Source organism: Ylistrum balloti, unplaced genomic scaffold, assembly GCF_031769215.1.
Source record: "Ylistrum balloti isolate Yb309-2 unplaced genomic scaffold, AGI_CSIRO_Ybal_v1 Utg370118, whole genome shotgun sequence".
Taxonomy (NCBI): Eukaryota; Metazoa; Mollusca; class Bivalvia; order Pectinida; family Pectinidae; genus Ylistrum; species Ylistrum balloti.
The window spans coordinates 274,980-300,634 of NW_026782136.1; the positions used below are offsets into that span (position 1 = coordinate 274,980).

The 25,655-nt window shown below is 35.4% G+C and overlaps 1 protein-coding gene across 1 annotated transcript in view; it reads left to right on the top strand.

The window, feature by feature from the left end:
- Positions 1-25,655, top strand: part of LOC132550290 (receptor-type tyrosine-protein phosphatase S-like) — a 93,924-nt gene that overhangs the window by 63,507 nt on the left and 4,762 nt on the right. Inside the window, exons 15-31 of the mRNA XM_060214336.1 lie at positions 1,538-1,805; positions 5,121-5,166; positions 9,241-9,352; positions 9,522-9,622; positions 12,265-12,446; positions 13,219-13,306; positions 13,433-13,509; positions 14,761-14,797; positions 15,495-15,592; positions 15,868-15,987; positions 16,494-16,642; positions 20,677-20,812; positions 21,383-21,532; positions 21,840-21,939; positions 23,279-23,352; positions 23,851-23,985; positions 24,268-24,399. Coding sequence (XP_060070319.1) covers positions 1,538-1,805; positions 5,121-5,166; positions 9,241-9,352; positions 9,522-9,622; positions 12,265-12,446; positions 13,219-13,306; positions 13,433-13,509; positions 14,761-14,797; positions 15,495-15,592; positions 15,868-15,987; positions 16,494-16,642; positions 20,677-20,812; positions 21,383-21,532; positions 21,840-21,939; positions 23,279-23,352; positions 23,851-23,985; positions 24,268-24,399 — 2,005 coding nt within the window. The remainder of the gene's footprint in view (positions 1-1,537; positions 1,806-5,120; positions 5,167-9,240; positions 9,353-9,521; positions 9,623-12,264; positions 12,447-13,218; positions 13,307-13,432; positions 13,510-14,760; positions 14,798-15,494; positions 15,593-15,867; positions 15,988-16,493; positions 16,643-20,676; positions 20,813-21,382; positions 21,533-21,839; positions 21,940-23,278; positions 23,353-23,850; positions 23,986-24,267; positions 24,400-25,655) is intronic.

A 25,655-nucleotide genomic window follows, 5' to 3' on the forward strand; every position in this document is an offset into this window, starting at 1 on the left:
CCGTCAGTGGGTATTGTATATACCTTAGAGACAGTATAAAAGTGATGAGAATACAAGACATGTTATTACGAGTGCAGCCTGCGTTCACACTGGGGTCTAATCCAATATACAGCAGGGTAACATCATCAACAACGATCTTACCTCCCAAACTACCTCTCCAATTACACGATGCATTATACAAATACATTTTGCTATATAATTGAAATGTATTGAATTATACTGGATCAATAATGCCGTGTTATATATGTATGGAGCGTTCCCGTTGTCTGGAATCCGTGTTATCTGGTGACCCGAGATTACACAGCGATCTTACCTCTACGTCAATGTCTTCGATTATGGTCGGTTTTATAGAAACACATTTATTGGTCGTAATAAAAATGTGATGTTTGATGTCATAACATCCACTGCTGGCGGTGTAGTCATGTCAAACAGGATATACACACACTTAGGAACACTTGATTCCAACCACAATTCAAATTCCTATCGCTTTCTTTAAAATACACTTATTGTTACATGAACCATATTCTTTATGTGGTCTTAAACAACTGATATTAAACTGTATACGTAGAGTTTTTAGAGGAAAATCTCACAACGATCGATTCTTTTTGAAATGGGCGTGGCCACTTCATTGAGTATTGGCGCCAGCCATCAACCACACAGAATATTACAGGGCGGTTGTCCCCCATTAAGGAACTTAATCATAAAAAGTGTTCTGTTTTGATTTTTGTTAATGTCAGAAGGAATCACATATTTTCTGATATCAGCCAAGGAGAGAGATAGAAGTCGATATAGCAATTTTTGCGGGTGTGATGGTTGGGTGCTTGGGGCTGTGGTTGTATTATATTATCACTTGTGTTACATGAAGAAACGTTTGACACAGTGATAAATAACCCTCAAATGGTTAGATCGGTTAAAATGACGTCAAAGTTGATAAAAAGAAAATGGACAACAGTTCTGAAAGTACACGTGAAAATATCCATAAATCTTGAAAGTAAAATAGACCCGTCATGATAACAGACACGTAAAATGTACACCTATCGTGAAAATTAATATTTAAGAAATTTAGATGCAAAAATTTGTGAAAGTATTTAAAAAGATGTGTTGAACAGAATGCAAGAAGCGAATGTCTGGTCATTGTATGACCACTATGTAAGATACAGAATTTTTTTCCGTTTTTTAATATCAATCCGTTTATTAACTGTTTTAGTATATCTGATGGAATCGACGTTGTTAACCTTGTTGTCGATTAAGATCATGGTATTGTTTACTTGGATTTACCAAGATTTAAAAGTGGGTGTCGTCATGGAAACAGAATAAGTTTATCATTAAAGAACACTTTTCACTTTTCCACGTGTCAGTCTTAAGTTCATATTTTGCCCCCGTTTCCGATATTTTGAGTATAACCCGATATTTTGAGTATAACCCGATATTTTGAGTATAACCCGATATTTTGAGTATAACCCGATATTTTGAGTATAACCCGATATTTTGAGTATAACCCGATATTTTGTTTGAAAATGCTTTCATTCTTTTGCAGCTTTTACCGAATGATAGTTGAAAATTTGAGTTCGGGACGTCTGACGAAAAGAAGCATTCCAGACCGTGTCCGCCATGTTGGTTCCGACTTTTACGAAGCCCGTGCCAAGGGAATCGGGGCTTATATTGCAGCACAACTGACTGCTGACGAGTTAAAAGCCCCGTTCGTGGTTGGGGACAATAAGACATACCATGGGTATTACAACGCCCCTTTAGTACCTACTCAGAACTATGACATATGGTACGGAGCCTTCTCTAACGTTGATGGGGTGAGTTTTCGTTCACTTTTCTGTTTTTTGATGTACGTATTTTGCTTTTTCATGTTTTGTTATTGGTGTCACGGTTGTAAGAAGTTTCCTAATAACGTATTATTAAAAGTCAATGCCGAAGAGGCCTATGGTTTATGGCTGTCTAATTTCCGTTATTCCCGACATCGAAAGATTTATGCGTTGTGAATTAACGACCTTGTGTTATTTTTCAATAGGCGGGACTATCCTGCACGTTAACACTCGGTTTAATTAAAAAACATGAATATGTGACACGTTTCTACTAACAACAAATAGGAGTATGTATGTGTGTAATTTAAAAAGAAAACAAATTAGAATTTATCATATATTCCACAAGTGACCGTGTGAATTCGCTTATGCCTTTTTCTTTGACTGCCTCAGTAAAAAATCGACTGAGCAGTCATTTCATTGATTATGACGTACGTCATCAATTGAAAATGGCGCAGCAAAGTGGGTGAATCTGCTTGAAATGTAATTTTTCTCAAAAAATGGGATAAACACTATGATTTACCATTTCATATGAGATTTTCATATGAAACTTCTCTCGACTCGCATAAAAAATATCCTATAAGATAAAAAAATCACTCTAGAGTATAAAACATACGTGTATAAAAGTATGTGTAAATTTGCAGGAATATATCTCATGTGTACATGCGTAAATTGAAAACAGAGAGGAGTAAATGACATGTGCACGTGTGTATGAGGTAAACACGGTATAAAATAGGGGTAACAAATGCTGATGCAGTTAATTAACTGTCTTGCCCTGGTGTATCTAACTGAAATTTTATTGAAAATTGCTATTCACTTGAGTGTTTCTTGTTCAATCTGACATGTATGTAAATCTATGAGAACATATACGCGTGTAGGAAAACTGATGCTTCAAATTCGATTAAATATTTAAAAGATAAATGAATGACGGTTATAATTTCATGCAAAGATAAAAACAATGTAGTTTCCGAACAGGGACAATCAATAAATGACTGTCAAATTCCCTCTGTAGATCTGTCTGTCTAATTGTAATAGCAGGGATACGTATAAAAATTTTGTTGCAGGCCATCCTTACCTCTACTGGCAGCCCAAGTTTGCGATTTAATTATGTCAAATGAACAATAGCTGTAGTTTGAAAATAGTGAATTGAATAAATTTTGATTAAGTCAAGTTAAAATTTTGTGTTGATGAAGTTAAAAAACGATTTGCAACGTATCCTGCCTACTTAAGACATATATCACTCTTCCACTGTGGGTTTTACTGTCACGAATACTCCCGGCTATTTTATGTGTTCATCAATATACTCCGACAATCGGAAACATTTCAACATCGATCATGCAGTTTATGACGATATTATGTTCAACTTTAATCATTAGACTCCAAAAACAGTATTTTATAGACAAAGAAAATAAACAAATTGGTTTGCTAATTTAAGATAGTTAAACCTAGCCTTGACACACGAGGGATGCCTGTTAACAATAGCAGAATCAATGACGATATTCCATGGCCACACAAGGGAGCATGATATACACGCCGGTGCTGCGAACTCCCTTACAAGCGCAGTGAATAACCTGTTTTGAAATTCAACTGGTGATATTAGCTTCAAACAAGTCAATTTTCTGTATCTGTAGTCTTCCGAGAAGCTTATCCAGAGGTTGTTTTAAGGTGTTGTAGTCTCCCAAGATGTATCCGGAGGTAGTGTTAAGGGATTCTAGTCTCCCGAGATGTATCCGAAGGTAGTGTTAAGGGGTTGTATTCTTCCGAGGTGTATCCGAAGGTAGTGTTAAGGGGTTCTAGTCTCCCGAGATGTATCCGAAGGTAGTGTTAAGGGGTTTTATTCTTCCGAGGTGTATCCGGAAGATTTGTTAAGGGGTTAAAATCTTCCGAGAGTTATCCGGAAGATTTGTTAAGGGGTTGTATACCACATCTTCGTATTAAGGTTAGAACGGGTCTGGTTAACAGCATCTGAAGTGTCAAGTTTGCTTGAAAACAACGCTTACCAATTCCCAACTGTAGGATTTTTAGTATTTTGTTAAAACTCACCTCAGGATTGGTTTAACCTTTAAACGTTTCTGTTTTAGTGTTAGTGTTCGTAGCAAATTATCGTAGAAGTTGACATATGATAGCTCCTCTAACGCAGGTTTTACTGCGCATGCTCCATGATATATAACTTGCTAACAAAGCGATTTTAATGCTCAATATTTCTCTTTAAATGATATATTTGTGATACATCACTTCCTTTACATTAACAAAATTTGTTTTTTATCTTCATGAGGATATCAGCATGTGATATTCCATATTACCGACCTAACGTGTCCTCTGCTATATTGTATCTTTTCGAGAATGTTGTTTTTGCGACAGTCTTGTACCAGCAATCATTCCTGTTCTGTCGGAGTGAACTGAAAGCCAATATCGTAATGAGATGATAGAAAAAGATGTAATGTCAGGATACATTTAGTTATGCTTAACGAACTCTGGCACAGTTAACATGATAAATAAAGTAATTTAGGTTAATAAGCATTCGTTATAATAGAGAGATATGAACGCGCATGGTTGTAAATTAACATTAGCAAAACAACACTCTCTAGATGACATGCCACCGTTAAAACACGCTCAGCATCCGTATTTGTCAGGTTTAATCACAAAGGACAGTTCGGTGTTCTCAGCTCCTTATAGCACGTCATGGATGAACCAGTAACACTCCGTGATAAAGTTTTCCCGTTCATGTTGACAAAGTAGATATTTTCAGGAGAGGGTTATTTGTAACAAGCAAATCTACAGGAAAGTGTTGAAGACGTGGTGTCGGCGCCTCCGTCACTTCGGAAGTTCTGTAACATTCATTTGATGTATTTGTCTCCGGTTAACACAAACAGTTTCAACACCTATAACCTTTCAGTTTACACTGTTTATATTTGCATGCAAATGACTACATTTTTGTTCTTTTTAAAGGAATGGATGTCTTATCGTTGATAGATCACACTGCGATGGTGCAGACCCATGTTCTATATAATTCGCAGCTCTGTACTGACACTATCGGACAGTGAATCTGTGAATCCCGATATTATCAATTTTTTACTAACCGCGTGACAAGTAGTTACAAAAAAGTAAATAAATAAACAAATTATCTCGTGTGATTATTACCCTTGTTAATTTAGTAATTAAAATACCTTACACGGCGTAATATTGTTGCTGGGAATGTTGTTGTATGTAAACCATGCTTGTTTTGTGGGGTTTTGTATTTCTATATATTGTTGTTGGAGATACAGTCCTGTATTTTTATTGTCTATAATTCACGCTGGTTTGTTTCAGACATTACGGAAATCGTTCTCTAAAGCTGAGCGTACAGTGGGTGTTGGTAAGTAGAAAATTGAACTGTAACCTTTAAGCCACGGACACGAAAGGAGTCTTTGTAGCCCATTTGGTATTTTGAGTTATGGCAATGACAGAAAATACCAACATGTCAACAGAAACAATAAAATAAACTAAAATCAATAAAACTAATGCAAAATCTGAACTGAAGAAAGATTTAAACTGATAATCCTGAGCAAATACAAAGATAAGACCAGGTGTTCTGGAAGAGTAGCGGTTTTTGCGTCAATAAAATAAACTCAGAATCAATCAAACTTATGCAAAATCTGAATAGAAGACAGATTTAAACTGAGAATCTTGAAAAAAAACAAAGATAAGACCAGGTGTTCTGGAAGAGTAGCGATTTTTGCGGCAATAAAATAAACTAAAAATCAATAAAACTAATGCAAAATCTGAACAGAAGACAGATTTAAACTGAGAATCCTGAAAAAATACAAAGATAAGACCAGGTGTTCTGGAAGAGTAGCGGTTTTTTCGTCAATCCAAATTAGTCATGATTCTAAATGAAAACTTGCTAAACAACAACGAAACCATTAGGCATACTAACGAGCATCAAACACTTCCTCTCCATATCTCATAAGGATATAGATTAGTTCTCAGTGAAATCGTTACGACGACTGTAAGACTTTCCAATCATTTCCTTCTGCCTTCATTTCTGGAAACTCTATGTTGTGAGTTTGTCAGCTGCAAGAAAATCGTAATATTGGGAACAGGTCCTTGCAAATCGAACCCAATGTGACGTGCAAACACCATAGGTTTGGGATGCAGTAAGTTGGGGTTGGTAAATACTATAGTTTACTTGTGACGGTTCTGTACTATGATTTAGGTCGCCGTTAGCTTCAGAAACATATTCAGATTTGATTGTTTTCTGTGGTAAGAGTGCACTCCCTGTTGGCTGCTGTGAAAAGGATTTTGAGTTATGAATTGTTTCTACAATAAAAATAGATAGCTCGCCATTGGCTATGGGAAGATATTGAATAATGAATATTTTCTTAAGTGAGAAGATTAAGTTCGCTGTTGGTTGCAGTGTGATGAATACTTTTAAGACAAATTAGCTCGCCGTACGCATTAGTAGGAAGGATTTTGTCTTATGAATGGTTTCTACAGTAAGACAAATTAGCTCGCCGTACGCTTTAGTACGGAGGACTTTGTCTTATGAATGGTTTCAACGGTAAGACAAATTAGCTCGCCGTACGCTTTAGTAGGAAGGATTTTGTCTTATGAATGGTTTCTAAAGTAAGACAAACTAGCTCGCCGTACGCTTTAGTATGTAGGGTTTTGTCTTAAGAATGGTTTCAACGGTAAGACAAACTAGCTCGCCGTACGCTTTAGTATGAAGGACTTTGTCTTATGAATGGTTTCAACGGTAAGACAAATTAGCTCGCCGTACGCTTTAGTATGTAGGGTTTTGCTTAAGAATGGTTTCAACGGTAAGACAAACTAACTCGCCGTACGCTTTAGTATGAAGGACTTTGTCTTAAGAATGGTTTCAACGGTAAGACAAACTAGCTCGCCGTACGCTTTAGTATGAAGGACTTTGTCTTATGAATGGTTTCAACGGTAAGACAAATTAGCTCGCCGTACGCTTTAGTATGTAGGGTTTTGTCTTAAGAATGGTTTCAACGGTAAGACAAACTAACTCGCCGTACGCTTTAGAATGTAGGATTTTGTCTTATGAATGGTTTCAACGGTAAGACAAACTAGCTCGCCGTACGCTTTTTAGTAGCCGTACGCTTTAGTATGAATTTGTCTTAAGAATGGTTTCAACGGTAAGACAAACTAACTCGCCGTACGCTTTAGAATGTAGGATTTTGTCTTATGAATGGTTTAGTATGTTAAATTTTGTGTTATGAATGATTCCAACGGTAAGACAAATTAGCTCGCCGTACGCTTTAGTAGGAAGGAATTTGTCTTATGAATGGTTTAAACGGTAAGACGAACTAGCTCGCCGTACCCTTTAGTATGTTACATTTTGTGTCATGAATGGTTTCAACGGTAAGACAAATTAGCTCGCCGTACGCCTTAGTGTGAAGGAATTTGTCTTATGAATGGTTTCAACGATAAGACAAATTAGCTCGCCGTACGCTTTAGTAGGAAGGAATTTGTCTTATGAATGGTTTAAACGGTAAGACGAACTAGCTCGCCGTACCCTTTAGTATGTTACATTTTGTGTCATGAATGGTTTCAACGGTAAGACAAATTAGCTCGCCGTACGCTTTAGTGTGAAGGAATTTGTCTTATGAATGGTTTCAACGATAAGACAAATTAGCTCGCCGTACGCTTTAGTAGGAAGGAATTTGTCTTATGAATGGTTTAAACGGTAAGACGAACTAGCTCGCCGTACCCTTTAGTATGTTAAATTTTGTGTTATGAATGATTTCAACGGTAAGACAAATTAGCTCGCCGTACGCTTTAGTGTGAAGGATTTTGTCTTATGAATGGTTTCAACGGTAAGACAAACTAACTCGCCGTACGCTTTAGTATGTAGGATTTTGTCTTATGAATGGTTTCTACAGTAAGACGAGAAAATGTTCAAGTTGGTAATAGGGATATATTTCCGTAACACATAGAAAAAATTGATTGATTCGTTTATGTAACTTATATGTATACTATCAAATACAGATATGAATATCATCAAATACTTATCCGCGTTAACCTCTCGGGATAAGTGTTTTCTGGAAACCGATCTAGTTATTACGGTTGTTCTCAAATAACTTTATTCTGTAAATGTGTCATAGCTGAAACAGTATTTATCTTTTCCCATGAGATATAGAAAGCCTTGTAAATTATAAATGGACATATTTATCGTTTCTGTGTTTTAAAAGACACACTGAACCTGAAAGTTAAATGGGTTGGGGCATGCGGTATGTCATATATTAAATGATGGTGTGTTTGCTTACTGATGATATACGAGGACATTGCTGTGTTTCATCGATACTCTACACAATAAACCCATTAAATGTCTTGTATATTGATGTAAAAAAAGAAATTCATACAGGTTTTAATGAAACCATACAGAAAACTGGATTGTCGTCGAGAAAAACTTTCCGTGGCCAAACACAGAATACATTATAAAACAAAACAAATAATGTATTAAAATATTAAAATTAGCTTGAAGCAGTTTTTAATGTTAAGTTTTTATTATGCGAATTTAACATATTTTGTCTTCTATGCCAGCACTTTTATATCGCCCATTTAGCTGTAAAATTCCCCAAGGGAGTGTCATAAATACGGGTTACGTACCTTACCTGCGTATCCTTATTGTAGTTAATCAGAAATTGATATTGCCATAACAAGGTCTAAATTTGACATTATCCTTACAGAAATCTGTTTTGTATTATAGGTCTATTACATGTAACATAAACAAATTCAGGATTCCTTCCTGATAACAAAATGAAACTGATAGATATAAGCATTGAACTGCCTTTAACTATCATCTCTTAGTCGTTATTTTAATCCTTTTCATTATCTTAATTCTTACTGAATGAAGCAACTCCAACATGAAGAGCTAAAAACGATTAATTGAATTTGCCCTTATCCAATTGCCATTCATTCTGCCCATGGATGTCACCTGAAAGCACTTCTATTCTAGTTTCATATATCAACATCGATGGTTCAGTATCCTGATGGTTTCCTTGTTACTACCTTGTTTCCGGCTTTGAGAACGTTACATTCCTTTTTTATCAAAATAAACCTGCCAAGTGTATCAAGCAATGTGAATTAAGCTAACTGCCCTGGAACACATAGATGTTTCAATCTTTACCTTCTGATCATGATTCACCTGTCTTCCATAAATCAAGACACCGACTCTCACAGAACCCACACTTTTTTTTATCTAGATGCACCAGCATTTGTGTTTTCAGTAAGGTAAAACAAAGCTTATTGTTTTAAAACATCTTATCAAACTCGTCGTTACGTTTTGGTGATTCTCTTTGTTTGTACATTTGGGATTTTAAATTTGTAACATGTCGGTAATAAGTTTGAATCGACATGAATTTGAAATTACATATTTTCTTTAACTGCATAGAAATTCTCTAATCTTTCTATATTTTCATTGCAGCTCTTAGTGTGGCCCCCGCCCCTGAGAGTAACCACGTGCCTGTCATCATTGTCGTCCTCGTCGCTTTTGTTATCCTCATCCTTGTATTTGCACTTCTACTTTTCCTGTGGAGGTAAGAAAATCTATCAGTGTGTAGACTGAGGACTAAATCACGTGCCAACATTTTAGAAATTATAGCTGCAACCATGTTTACAATAACGCTAGTAATTCGTACTTGTCATACCTCGCAGGAATCCCATTTACTTTTTTCTTAACTGCATAACATTTTATTCCGTTGAAAGGAAACACCACCTAGCGTCTGAACGAGAGAAAGCGGAAATGCCGAACTTCGGCCCAACTATTGTTCCGGAACCGGATACATCAACCCCTTCAACACCTGTCGGTAAGATCTGATATAATTCATTGACAAAAGTCACAGAAAGACAATATTTCATTTGTTTTTTTTATCAGTGAACACCTTTAAAGTAACATGACTCTTAGAAATTGATTGCAAGAGAATATGTATTTACCCACACCCTAGTCTCATATTAATCAGATTGCCATATGAACTATATTTCCCATTATTAAAACCCTGATTTTGCACTCATATTTCTGTCATGCAGAATAATGGCGTCGGTCTAATTGGGTCGTTTGTATGGAATTGAGATAACTCTCCTTACATCGTGAGAAAAACACATCTGTCTTTTGTAAGGTTTATGCCCCTGTTAAAATCCAGCTACTTGGTGATGTAGCAGCGAAAATAGTCATTACCTGACATTTACACGTGATCAAAGGATGTGTAAAACGAGGGCCGACGTTATATTTTTTTTCATTTGTGTTTCTCTCACTCTCTCCAAATATATTCAACTGTAACTATTGTACATGTAATAGACAGTCTGCTGGTAACGTTAAAGACATTCGTGTTTTCAGTCTATGAAATTATGTCTTAGGAGAGACAATTCCTATACATCATTTCTAGTTGACCTGGCGTAGTGATTCCCTGTAAAAGACCCTTCTTATTTTGTCAGCAGATTTATTTATTTTAACTCAGTTCCTTTAATTAAAGAATGAATTAAGTACGCAACTAAATTTTAACTGTCTTACACGCACACTACTCTGGGAAATGAGAGTTAAAATTCAATAAAACGGTAAGTTATGTAATAGACCCGTTTGAATGCTAGCATGTGGATAAAGTCTGCACCGCCTACTGTACATATTCTTGGCTGCCAGCGGACGTGAGGGAGAAAAAGGCAGTAATCTGTAAGAACTATCTGTGGACACGAGAAAGAACATCTTCGAGAGTTTAAGGTACTGACAATGGACGACATAGACATCAATTGTTCTCGACAGTGTGAGTGGAAGAGAGAAAGGCAATGACTGTTAAAGACATTGACAATGGACAACAGACATACATTGTTCTCGACAGTGAGTGAAAAAGAGAAGAACATTGACTGTTAAAGACATTTACATGTGAACTGTTCCAGACAGTAGAAGACAGGACATTGACTGTTGAAGAGAGAGGGAGAGAGAGGGGGGAGGGGGGATAGGGAGAGAGAGCTCTAGATATGTTCTTAGGACGAGAGAGGGACACGGGATCATCTAAGCAATGTTAGTGGACGGGAGTTCGACGCTATTGATTCTACACTTTGCCAAGTGACTCGTGACGTTTAAAAAATCAATGAAATGGACTCGAAATTATCTAGATGCGGTCTCTCTGTACTTAAAGGAATGATTTGGAGACTGCAGTCAATATCAAAGAGAGCATTGTGTATTGCTATTGTCTTTCTGTTGTGATCTGCTCTTCCACAATACCGTTTTAAGTGTTACTGACAAACGATCGCGTGCTCAGTGGCCCTCGTTCCGTGTTCCTCATTGCTTTGCAGTGTGCTGGAGTTCTAGCCACTCGATGTCAGCCTTGTATTCTTCCTTTGCTGAATGCACTATTTTGTTGTCTAATCCTTTCAATTTGAAATACAGCAAGCTCTTTCATGATGTTTTGTTCCAGATTTGCACAGCTCGTAATGAATGCTAAACGACTTCTGGATTAGTTTTCGTTTATTTAAACATCAAATGATTGCTACTTTGTGCTACATTTGAATGTAAATGTATGTGTACATCCCACAATGCAATATTCAGTTATTTGGATGTGTCTTTATCAACCCCAAGATCCTGATTATGTATTGATTATCCCCTCTCTTTTTTCTTTTCCCCATTGTCATTGAAAACAAATATGAATGCATAGGTATTTTCATAAGCAAATCTTTAACAAATCGAAATCCATCCACGAATTTCACCTGAAAGCTGCGATTTTGAAAAAAAATATCACGTGAATTCTAGTTCTTAGAATGAAACACATTCGTAGAGTTTTATGATAGGATAGAACAATGCTTACTAGAAGTAATTATACTTTATATTTTACCCCGCTGATATTTCTGTATTTATTACTTTTCTCGCTTGGATGTATAGCCTTGCTTTGCCAATAATGCTTACCATTTAGTGCTTGATACTCCTACGCTACACATATACATCATGATTTATGATGCCCGTTTGTGTATGATACAAATTCATTGATATTGTATTGGCGTCAATATGCAATAGCTGGGGAAAAGTTATTGCGCAATGAAACACAACGTTAGAGGCATTCTTCACTTATATAACACATTCGCTTATACATCAATGTTCAATGAACAGTATGAGAAGCACCTTGTCCAGTTCATCATACATGTTTACGTTACATCCATTTGTTAAAATAATTTATGGAACTAGTCTTTAACATTATCATATATATAGATATTCAATCCATATAAAATGTTCTAAAATGAAAAAAAGCAAAAATATTAAAGGCATTTCCTTTCAAATACATCGTAAGTTTAGTTAAGTTACAAAGTGGAACCTTATGAATATCGAGTGGTCTGTTGACCAGATACAAGAATGGATAAGAAGGATGTTTATTTCTTAGATATATGAGTGTTGATTCTGTATGATTTGCTGTGCTTTTCAAACGCATTTCTTTTAAGTAAGCGAATTTTGTATTCTTTATTGCAGATGATATTGAGGCAGAACCATTAATAGAACACAGTACTGGTACGGCTACAGATGCTGAGAGCGAGCCTCTTTATGGTAACACAGGTATGGGCGTGTTCCCTGCAGTGAAGGTCGAGGATCTGTGGGATTACGTAAAACAGAACAAGGAGAATGAGGCTGAGGGCTTACGTCGGGAATACCGGGTATGATTCACTTCCAATCATAATGAGTAATTTAATAGGTCCTATTTCAAATTCACACTTTCATATCTAAGTCGCCGTGACATTGTAAAATTCGATTTTAAACAATAAGAGGGTCCAGACCACCTCTCTTCACTTCCGGTGTAAAATGTCATTGTGAATGTCCATATCATAGGAACACAAAACTAAAAGAATTTTTTTGCGTATTTTCGAGTGATTTGAATATTATATGGGTAAGTGTTTATTCCCCAGTTTCGAGTTGTAAAATCGACGAGATTTTTTTGTTTCTATACATTGTTCTTAATAATTACTTTGAATACAATTTTTTTTCTAATTTTTACAATACATGTAAAAATCTGCAACAAAATCTCATTTGGTTGAACCTTTTGTTACCAATGGATCAATTTCTTGATTTTATTTACCGAAATATCGCGGTTTATTTGATGTGGACAGCGATGTTTTTTTTCAACATTTGTCTGAACTGTAAATGAAAGGTGCAAAATGAAGAAGTGTTAGAGACTGGTATAACATTGTCAACACGTGGTCAAAGTTATTATTACAGAAAATTTTTGATTAACAAATGAGTCTATATCTAGTGTGTGTCTGATAAAATGGTATGGTAAATGACTGGCACGGAGGACATCAGTTCTCATTACGAAAATAAACGTAAATAATTTAAAGACACAATAGACACAGAAAGGCAAAAATTGTTCTAATCGTTGTATTGCTTTTTAAACCTGTTAGAAATGAATATCTTATCTGCTTATTTGAACAGCTGATACCAGCCGGCCTGACTGCAAGTTGTGAAGTGGCTAAGAAAACAGAAAATAAAAACAAGAACAGATATGGAAATATCATTGCCTGTAAGTTGACTTTGTAAATCTTGTTATCTTAATTTCCTATATTACAATATGATGCAATATAGATACAAATCCCAAACGGGAAATCTAACACTTCTGCAATTTCATTGATATTTTTTTCCCTTTCAGATGACCACACAAGGGTTGTAATTAAACCCGTGGCTAATGATATAAACGATGACTACACCAATGCCAACTATATAGATGTAAGTATTGACGATACAAAACAGGCCCTCACCTCTAGTAAAACTTCAATGTATATTTAAATGTTTGCAAGATGGAATACAATTTTCGAAAATTGTATTTTTACATGATTATATATATATACATGGCTTTTCAGCATTCTTTGTTTGTGCTACAATCATTCTACATTATTTTTATACGATTTCCTACTCGGTGATTCGTTCTCTTTATCAAACAGCAGTAACTACAATATTGGTATCGCCTTGTGTGAAGAATTCTCATTCGAGTCATCCTCGTTATATGTTATAAACACTGTTAGATTATCTCTGTTACTCAATGGTTTGTGTCAATTTTAATAAATTGTCGTATTCCAAAAATACGTTTATTATCATCATGACTTAAGAAATTGCGTGTTTCCTGCAAGGGGGAGATAGTTAATTTAAAACATCGTATTTTACATTGAAGAAAATTATCTGGCTCTCAATCAAACAGCAAAGCAATACATATAACACTCGTAAAAGTTTTTTTTTTTCAAATTTTCAATTTGTTTCGTTTACCAGAATTAATAAATTATTATTTCTGCGTATAGATTTACGACCGATTTCCAAAATGGTCTGTTTTAATTGGCATATGAATTACCGATTCTCGAGGAAATGGGATCATTAATATGACGATAACGAAGTCATTTACATATAAAGAAAATGCAGTCTGATGAATTAGAATGAAGTCAGTATCAGTTTTCTTGTTTTAAGAAATACATAATGAACAGCACATTTTGTCATATATTATTTACTATAATGTTATATGAATACACAACACAATTTGGCACATATCTTTGTTAAAATCTAATAAGCTTATAGCAAATGTTGTCATATATTTTTTGTCTATCAAGAAATACATTATCGAGAGAGCACATTTATATAATTTATTTTTGTCTTTTGTTAAGTATTAAAGGCAGCATATTTTGTCATAGATCTGTGTCCATTATGTAATATGTAATATGTAATAGACAGTATATTTTGTCATATATACCTTCTTGTGTCTGCTGTAATAGGAAAATATGATCCGAGGAATAGAGGTGTCCTTACCAATCAAATTACACAAATCTTCTGATCGAGTTTTGTCATAAGAAAGTATTTATTAACTGTTCTTGTATTCATTACACTTTAACATAATATCTCATATACCGAATATGAATGAGTACTACGCACTAACAGTGATGCCTCTGTGTCACTTTACTAAACAGTTTAATTGTTTAGAAATCTTCTTTACAGGGTTATAAGAAATCGAAGGCTTACATCGCAGCGCAAGGTAAGAATGTTCGTGAAATGATAAGAACATGTGGTTCTTATCGAAGCAGAGCTGATATATTTCAAAAAATTGCAATGTGATAAATTCATTTTTTAGGTGATATTGTATAACAGTAATATCGAGATGAAAGGGATTGGGATATTTAATTTGCCGTCTTCTATTCATTCCAGTACCTCGGGAGCATATCATAGAAATAACAGAATTGTTGTATGTGTTTGTGTTATACAAGCTTTGACAGTGGCGCTACCTTCCACTGCTGTACCTGACAAATAAAACATAGAAAACCTTATAACGTTTTGCAAGTTTCTTATCGCGATTTATGGTGCAATACGTTCCGAATGCAATCAATTTCCAAGATGATTTCTGATGTTATCGGCTTGTCCAATTACTAAAAAATTGGATCGGTTTGTTTGATGAACAGAATTTTCTCGTTTAGCTATTCCGATGGAGATATATCGGTTTATGTCGGGTTATTGTAGACGCGGATCCGGACAAGATTTTCCTGGTGATTGTTCAGGCAGCTAGATAAACTTACCATATAGTTATTGCTTTGTTACATAAGACACGAAATTAGTCTATACGTAATCATTGATCTCGTATCATCTGCAGGAAATGCTGTTTGTTGAAGCATCAAGTCATTAATAATGTATTTATGTAAAGCTGGATCATTATTTTAAGCTGTATCTATTTTTGTTAGGACCAACAAAACCGACAATAGACCATATATGGAGAATGGCGTGGCAAGAAAAATCAAAGACAATTATAATGCTGACAAACCCCACCGAAACGGGCAAGGTCAGTATATTGTGTACAACAATGATGTTTACAATATCTCCAGAAATAGTGTTGATCATATTTAAATAAATTCTACTGAAAGCAAAACAATCTGGTGAATTATGATGAAAAGCGATATTCAAGTAAAGTTATTGAGGGGAGTTATTTTAACTAGTTGATTTTCATCGATTTAAGTTGAGTAATTAAGGAGAATTTTTACCTAGTTAATTTTTTATCATTTTTTCTTCTTTCTTATGCGCACATGAAGAATGATAAATAAAAATTATGAATTTTAGAAAAAATGTGAGCAGTATTGGCCTGATACAGGAAAGGAGATTTACGCTGGTATATTAGTAGAGCTTGTTGATGTTGACCATCTTCCTGATTTCACAATACGTACATTCCAACTCTCTAAGGTGAGTTTTTCCTGACATCCAAGTGACCGAATTTTGTTACCTGGGACAAGTTTATATATATATATTTATATATATACATATATTTATAATCTACAAAAAATAGCAAGATTTAAAAACCTTAAGCAACATTACAAATGATATCATCACACGATACCGAAACATTTACAGTACAATTTTGTAAAAATACAAATACAATATAAGTTTATACGAAGTAGCTTATGCCCACTATACAAGTCCAAATCCAAACGCGAAAATGGAGTAAAATTATTACATCGCAAGCAATATTTCAAAGCCAATGTCGTAGATTATTTAAGGACTTTTGCATTACAATTACGAAAGATTTAAAAAATCAAAGCGGATGCTTTAAATCACAACTTCTTTTCATCATTTCACCAACCATGATTATATTCAACACGTAAAAATGTTGTGTAATTTTGCAAAGTGTGAAAGGTTAATAATGTTATATACTTCTGTAAACAACCAAAACTGCTTTATATCGTTTCCAGGGTAACCAGTTTAGCGAGCTAAAACAATATCACTACACCACGTGGCCAGATCACGGGGTACCCCGATTCGGGAATTCCTTGTTGTTATTACGACAAAAAATCCGGGCTTATGACAACCTTGATGCTGGTCCGCCGATAGTACACTGCAGGTTAGTAACTTAGCATTGTAATGTATGATTATAGTCACTTTTATAGGAAATAACTTATCGCTATGAGTAAAGCTATGGGCATGTCTGGCCGCTCTCATTTCGAGAGCGTGACAACTTGTAATTTGTCACGGAGACAAAGAGCTCCTAAACTTAAAGAACAAATTGTCATGTACTTCTTGTTCTCTTGGAATAATCCTTTTTCTCTCGAAAGAATATTTATGTGTTTTTGTTTTGTTTATATTTCGTCCATGTTTCTTGGATTAAGAGTTAAAACATGAGTTTTGATTGCATGTTATTTACATCTTCTTTTTGTATTACAGTTCAATCATATTCTTTCCTTTATTTATCCCCGGCCGGTCCAATTAGGAAACATTACAATTTGTCATTTTAAATTTGGAATTTCTGTATGCTATGTCAGCTGCCATTAGATTTGATAAGATATGACTTTTGCCTTTGAATATTATAAACATTAGTCACATCTGAATGGTATGTGTTTTACTCGTTGTGTTGTCTCTTGTATCTTCCATGGCCTGCTAATCTTATTACATTTTAAAAGATTAAAATTTGTTATGCAGAATATATCATTTACGAAACTGATTTATTGCATACCTCTGCGTTCGTCTAAAAGTGCATATCTCTCGGGAATGATAAATTTGTGACAAGTTAAAATAAACCATAGGTTTTCAAAATAGACAAAAAATAAAATTCTACATATATCACCAACCCTGTGAATTGGTAACCCCTGCAGGACTGTAAAGCTTCAGGCTATACAGTTATAGCATTATGACCAATAAATTCCAGTTATTGTTTTCAAACTGAACGCATACAGTATTGCCATGAGACCATTATGGAAAGAACACATTAGTTGTGGTTTTCTTTGCGAAAGTGGCGGTATGTCAATAGATATTTATAAACACAGAATATTGTCGGCTAGTATTTCACCACATCGGAACGATGACCTGTAAGGAAAGATTTAACAAATGTGTTCTCGTACTTTAGGATTGCTTTTTTGTTAATGATTAAAGTATGATAATGACTTTTAATTTCGGAGATGTAGCGGTACCATCCGCTTTCCTGACTTAATGTTGTAATCATGTGTTAGATATATTTACAAAAGTATGAGACATCTCGGCGTTTGTGTCTCTTCGTCAGATTCGGTGACAAGAATGACCGGATTAGCCTAATGTCTTTCTTCACTAAAAGCAAAGTTCATTTAAAATCTCAAGGATTTGTCTGCTAGTCTGTTAATGATAAATTATCGCTGTCCCCATAAAAAATTCATTATCACTGACGGGATTATACGTTATCCGGGGAATGGACTCATTCCCTGTGTTTCCTAGAAATGTGGAGTTGATATTTCAGTAAGCTGTACTCTTAAAAAAATGTAAACTTTGTTGGAACATGACATTGAATTCAAAGAAATAGAATGATTGAAATGCTCGCAAAGCATTGATAAATATGTAAGGATACATTCATAACTATTCAACTCCAATACATTTCAGCCACATTAAATTTATTCTCACGTAGGTGGTGATATCAAGACCAATAATAAGCTTGGCTTTCATTTCGTATATCATCTTTTGACTTTCCCTTAAGTGTAATTTTCAACAACAGGCTTTTAAGAGCTTACCATATACATGAGAAGTTAATAAAAAGTAACTTAATTCCATAATGTTCTTTGACGTTGTTTTGCGAGAATACATTTTCAAGGTGTCTCTTTTTCCAATTACTGGTTAGAATATAAATCAGCACTGTACATAGGTTTGTCGATCAAAATAAAGATATTTCTCATTGATCCAATGAAATACTGAACTTAGAAAAGACTGTATAACAGCTAGAGAATATATTTAGCTTATGATATGGGATTTTACACACAAATTTGTTTTACCCATGGTATGGTTTTATAAACACAGCTATGAGAAAACTGTTTGCTGTGTTTTATTACTGTTTCCTACATCCACGACTCCTGAAACATATTGCCCATGCTACAGGGCTTCGAAATCGCCATAAACATATCAGAGAAGCAGGCTACACAAATCAAGAGTTACTACTCCCACATCGACCCGTACCTATTAACATAAATTGCAGAGTCCCCATGGGTCACGCCCTTTGTAACAGAGATTACTTTCCATTGTTCACCAATTACTGACGGTGGTTCAGCTTTGAAAAGGTCTCTTTGTCTTGTCTGATGGAACGTCTGATCGTTTGCTGAAGAGACACAGACTCCACTTCCATACGACCAAGCTAATTGCAGTGTTAATGAATGTTTCCTTGGACAATGGGATAATCGAAGTTTTATGTAATTATTTATCAACGTTATGGATTGAAATCTCATTTAGGAAAACAGATTGGAGAATGCTTGTTTCGCTGATTCACTGATGGTTTTTCCACATGGCACATGCCCAGTTTTGCCCACTTTGCGGTTAATATGATTCATTTCTTCAATATCCGGTCTGCGGCGTGCCCCTAGGTGACGGTTAACGATCTGAGGTTCAACCTGGGGCTTATATTGAAATATCTAGACATGTGTTGAGAATTGCATTTCATTAACCTTGCTTGCTTTATAAAGAGAGGCCAGTCACAAAGTAAGCAGGTGTTAGTTTAATATTCCTGTCATTTTAGGTGAATCAAGTGAATATAATAATTTTTTCACAGACATGAAGTTTCTCTATATCAATTAATGATGACAATAAAACATCATAAGGATACGAAACTAAGGAACGGAACCATTGTAGTCTTATATTACTGTCTTTTGTAACTTGTGGTATATTGTATATTCACCATGACAGTAATTTGTATTGATTTTGCTCTGATTTTGAAATTGATGCGAATAGTATTAAGATAATTGTACATAATATGTGTATTTTTGCCTTCATGATTACAGCTGGTAACACATCACCTCTTCTGTACACGTTCTGGTTGTGTTTTAGTATCTGATAATGTAATCAAACGTGATCAAGCTGATAATAAAACACCTTCTGGGTAGCCTCGATGCTGACTCACCGTGAAGTCCTTAACGGCTGATCTATAAAGTTTCAATACTATGTTGTTGTTCCACCTGATATCTTGGACACCGGCCTTTTATGTTTCAGTAATCGATACGTCAGCTCCATTCCTCACTAGTCACCCTCTTAGAGGTGTGGCTATCCATTGTTGACGCGTTCAGTCAGATAATCACTTTTTAACACCTTAAGTGGCTAGTACAATGGAACGGTTATGCTGCGTTGGATTCGCTGCCGGGCTAGACTTCGTCCACTTCAACCGATAAATAAAAACGTAATATCAAAGACAGAAGGCCAAAACATGCTGGACACGTTTTAACTTCACGCTGTGAGAATACATTGTATGAATTATGAGGGATTTCATAGATCATTGTTCCCTTCCATTTCCGCCAATAAAATGTTTGATGCAATCAAGTGCAATCACACGAACTAGGCACCGTTGCCCCATGTAAATGTATTCATTAAATGCAAAGAGAATATTGCCCCGTCCTTTTCCATTATGAACCTCCATTTCCGAATTTGGTCTAGCACGTGTTAGTCGACACCATGTGCATTCTTGCACAAGCGATCTGAAGGAATGGCTAATCCATCTTGCCGGAGGCAATAACGGCATCTGTGATTGTAACAAACTCGGTAGTGGATAGGAGCTAACAAGGGCTTCTGTAAAAAGGCTGATAATGCCTCAAGGTGCTTCCATTTATCTAAAAAAGTGTTTTTGGTATACTGTAATTTTCTCACGTCTAAATTGGACATAAAAACAGCTTTCTACGAAAATGTGTTATTGTGTTGTCCACATACTGTTTTTTAGTTGGCCTTCCCAAAATGAGTATGCTTTTATTGTGAATATAAATGAAAGGATTCTGTAGAACATACAATTGTGCGTTAAATTCACGTAAATACCTCCAAGAAATGGAAAGTAGTTAAAAATAAGTGTCGCAGATGTATTGCTTGGCCTTCAGCTCTGTTTGTTACCTAGACAACACATATTGTTTGTGATCCACAAGACACAAATCCAAACCTCTTTATTTTCAGCGCTGGTGTTGGTCGGACCGGTACTTACATCGCGGTGGACGTCAACCTTGACCAAGCAAAGAATGAAGGCCTTATAGACGTCCACAATTTTGTCCAACAGATGCGGACAATGAGGGTCAATATGGTCCAGACACTGGTAATGTTTGCATCACGCTTCGCTGATCACTTAGGCTGTTCATTTCATGCTTGCGTGACTCGTAATTATTATAACAACGGTCATCACTAGAGTCAGGAAGGAAGGGATATTGATTAAAATGACAAGTGCATTTCAAACACTTGCAGTATGTCCACAATGCCCAATAAACCAGTGGTATTGAGATATCTCACGTAGTCAATAAACTGGTAGTCAATTTATTCTTTGAAACAGTTTTATTTGACTGCGATTTCTGAGACTGAGATTGCATGTCGTTTTGATGAATATAGATAATTGAAATATTATACTGCCCGTATTGTCAAATGGATTTATGTAACAATTGAGAATAATTCACCCCGGAGACCGTTTTATAAAGAGAGTGCGACTGATACTTAAATACAAGAGGAATATAAACAGACGGTATTTGGTCCCAAAGAGCAGCATGATTCTTGCTTTCCCTGTATCATAGATAATGGTCCGTTGTTTCTGTTGCTATATAATTATTTATTTATGATACCCATTAAATTTGTGAAGAAAAAACCGTTAAATTCTTGTGTTAATATTGTTTTACAGGAACAATACATGTTCGTTTACGATGTCCTTCTGGAAGCCTTAATATGTGGAGACACAACAATAACTCTCGATTCATATCCAGACACCTTATCAGAACTGCTGCAATATGAACAAAGTATAGGGAAAACGAAACTAGATGAACAGTACGAGGTAAATATGCACGTTCTGTTAATTACTATATAAAGGTATCTTTCGACTGTTTCAAGTTAGTTAATACAATTTTATCGAATTTTGAGGAAATACCCAGAAAGCAACAACATGTACATACCAAGACAACAACCTTCACAATCACCTTATCCAATATACGTACTACATATGTAGACAAAGAGCGTAGATTGTATAAAGATCGGAAGTAGAAGTATAAGGTCACTGAAATTTATCCACTTAAGTTCATTTTAACTATTGAATTAGTTCAATTTATTGCATAACATTATAGAAGTGATGTATATCTTTGTAGGTACTTAAATTAGTAACAAATACAATGGAGCGGGACGAAACGACAGTTGCTCTTCGTCCTGAGAACATATTCAAAAACAGATGTAAAGTTATTGTACCAGGTAAGTCATATATATGCGTTAAAAAGTCCAAAGTGAGGAACAGTCTTTATGGTAATGTCATTCATTAAAACATAAGTGCAATAAGAGTTGATGCATTAACTAGTGAATATTATTGATAAATAACTGGATAGGCACTTTGGTTGTATCATTTTTTTAACTTGTTTACTTCATATTTATATTTCCGGTTTGTTTTGTCTCGCGGAAGACAGTAGGCACCATGTTGTATTGTTTTGTAATATTACTTTAGTGTACATGTGTTCCAATAGATACAGATGTTTCATGCGCCATAGGGAAATGCTGGTATATTGTAGACAGTTGATTGAACACAAAATACGTTACCGTATTGAATAATGTTCATGATTGGCCAAATAAATTTTGCATGACTTTAAAATATTATTCGACGTGTTAAAGGTCAGTCATTAACCAGACGTCATCAAATGCTGTGTCTAGACTATATGTACTTGGCCCTACCTTTAAACTCTTCGACCGGATCGTCACCTCGTGTCACTAAATTAAAAACTTCCAAAAAGCTGAAATCATGTTTATGTCAAAATTCTCATCATCTTGTTTAAGCGCATTGACACGTAAACTTTCACTTTAATCAATGTATACTCATTACAGAAAGCGACTTCTGACAAATCCATTCTTTTAAAATAAAAGCAGAATTAAAAATGCCTTATCTTAGCAAACATCATAATAACCAAATCCTGTACTGAAATCCTATGTTTTTGCTTTGTGACGAATGCGTACGATAACTGCAACAATTTTTCAAAGCAAAACTATATTATACATAATTGTCAACTAAAAGTGTTTTCGAATGGCGTGATTTTTAAAATGGTGAATGTGAATAATATAAAGCTTGAATGTATATTTTCATGCTTGCATGCACAGATGAGAAAGTAAATCTCGTGCAAATAGTGGAAAGAAATTCTACGCAGTTCACTTCATTTGCACGAAGTTAATTTCCCTTCATCAGTCCATGGAGTAAATGAATAACTCCGATAATCAATCCGAAATTAGCCAGCGAAATATCTTTTAACCAATATTGATACTGTCAATACTGTATTGTCTTTTGACGTCTTTAGGAATAGTTTCTGATTCGACATTCAACATACACGTATTAACCGTTCCGTTTGAGCACTACTTTAAAAGACCTATCATCAGTAACAAATGCGCAGGCAATTAAGGGAGGTAGAGCACCTGAACATCGACACGCACGTACTCAGTAATGACCAGGATCGGTATTTCCTTTTCCGTTCCCTGGTTTTATAGTAGTATGTTATATTTAATGTGGGTACTATGGAATTTTTTCATTATCCTGCCATTGTCTGCCCTACAGCGAACAGATGCCGGCCATATCTGATGACTCGGGTGGAGGATTACAACGATTACATCAACGCCACCTTCCTCAACGTAAGTACCATACCGACCCGCGCCTGATAATATCAGCAATGATGAGGTTGACCTCACGAAATGGTAATATAAGATATTCGATACTAATGTCATATTCGTCATCGACAGCCATGGAGGATTTCATTCCATTGTGAGCTATTTCAGTGATAGTTTGTAAGGTACCAGACCTTTTATCTGATCTGGCGTGCGGAAATGTCACAAATTGTGTGATGAAAAATTGACCGACATTCAGATATAATGATACACAGATTCAGTTTATTGCTGCCGATGTCTAGTATAAAAGATGAAAGCAGAAAATTTATGTACATGTAGTTTTTGATACTCGAACAATGATATGATTGCGATCCGTTTTCAAAAATATAAATACAAATTGTATAGCGTCAGTCTAGATTAGTGATTTTAATGTATATCATTTAATGGCACAATTTAAATAATTGTTTAATCTTGCCAACTAAAAGCTTAATTTGTTATGAAAATAAGGAATGTTTGTATGTGCAGGGTTACCGACGTAAGGACGCGTACATCGCAACCCAGATGCCAATGCCCAACACCGTGGTGGATTTCTGGAGGATGATTTACGATCACAATTCTTACTGTATCGTCATGCTCAACGAGGTGGATCCCCATGACGAGGTGACACTTTGCTATCCTCATGATTCTAGAAATTCTCTCAGCCTATAGTCTTGTTTCCTATAGAAGGTTTTCAATCATTTGGTTTCACAGATGTATGACTAAGAGTCAGTATTGCTACGATGCTGTAATTCATCTTGTTTTAAGTGACCTAAAATTATCGATTGAATTATAAAAACAGTGTTAATTGATTCACGTTGATGTCAGTTTTTAATACAAACTTTGATTGAATATGTTTCTTTACCATTGATTGAGTGTTCCTTAAATGACTTTTTGCACGTGCAGATGATGGAACAATACTGGACGTTAGATACATGTGGTGAAAAGTACGGACCGTTCATTGTGGAGACAACTGCTGAGATCAAATCTGACCCCAGTATAACAGTCCGAGACTTCACAGTCACAAATACACAGAACGTAAGTACCAATGTAATTAAACACAGGATAGTTTTAGAATTTTAGAATGAAGTCTTTGATTAATCACAACTCTTACAACAGTGAAAAGCGGAACATACTTTCCATCAAATGTTTATACGGAAAATAATGACAGAATAATGACTGATCCGAAATACAAAAAATGGGTGATAGGCGGATTTGGTTTTGAGAACAATAGTTTACTATCGCTTTTTCAGAGAAAGTGTTCAATGTATCATTTTCAAACCTCATTCGTAGGTTTACCTTCTTGAAACCTAATTGCCTAGTTGTACATAGCCTATTTGAGAAGGCAACCATCTTGGATTTTGAGTCATAAATTGTTATCGTCATATCTGGGGAAGTACAAGATGAATCTTTACCAAATTTCCTATTTAGGTTCCCTTTGGCCCCTTGTTGTGCCCTTTCCATTTTTGATCTGATCAGAAAAACAAAATGGCAGAGAAGAGGCCATCTTGGATTATGATTATGAAAGAAGTAATGTTTGCTGTTATTTGCATCAACGTTATTGAACACCCTTCTTCCAAATAGCGGGAGATAGGTTATGAGATCTCACAACGAACCACTTCTAGTCATAACTGCAGTTCCCTAGGACGCCAAGAGCAACAATACTAACATGTCAACATCATCATAATCAAACCTCAAATTCAATAAAACTGGGACAAACTATGATCAAAAGAAAGATTTACACGGATATCCCTGAAAAGTTCAGACAGAAATTACACACGTGCTTTTGAAGAAAATACCATTTTATTTTTACTATGAATTGTATTGATTAAATTTTTGTCCCCAAACATTTCCAAAACTGCGGTTAATTTAATGAAAATGATCACATTTATTGAATTTTAGGTTTAGACACCGCCCCATTCGGTTATTGATCATTATTCTTTAGTCGTCTCGTATGTTTAGAGACGTTAAGCCATTAGCATCGTTGACGAGTCATAAAAGGAGTTAAACGGCTGTGTGATGCAGCTTAATTCACTCTTCTACCGTGAACGAGATAAAATCAAAGTACCCACTCTTCATCAGATAATACATTGACAGTTTCTGCGGTGATGATTCTGTCATCCAACATATCACATATCATAGTATATCACTTCATGGTAACTAAAAGATAATTCACGACAACTTCTGTGTACATGAGGTTTTATCTCGGTTCTAATACGTGTAAGTGTGTTACGACCCTTTCAACGTTGTCAATACAGTTAATGTAAATAATATGTTCGTGTTAAGCTCGATTT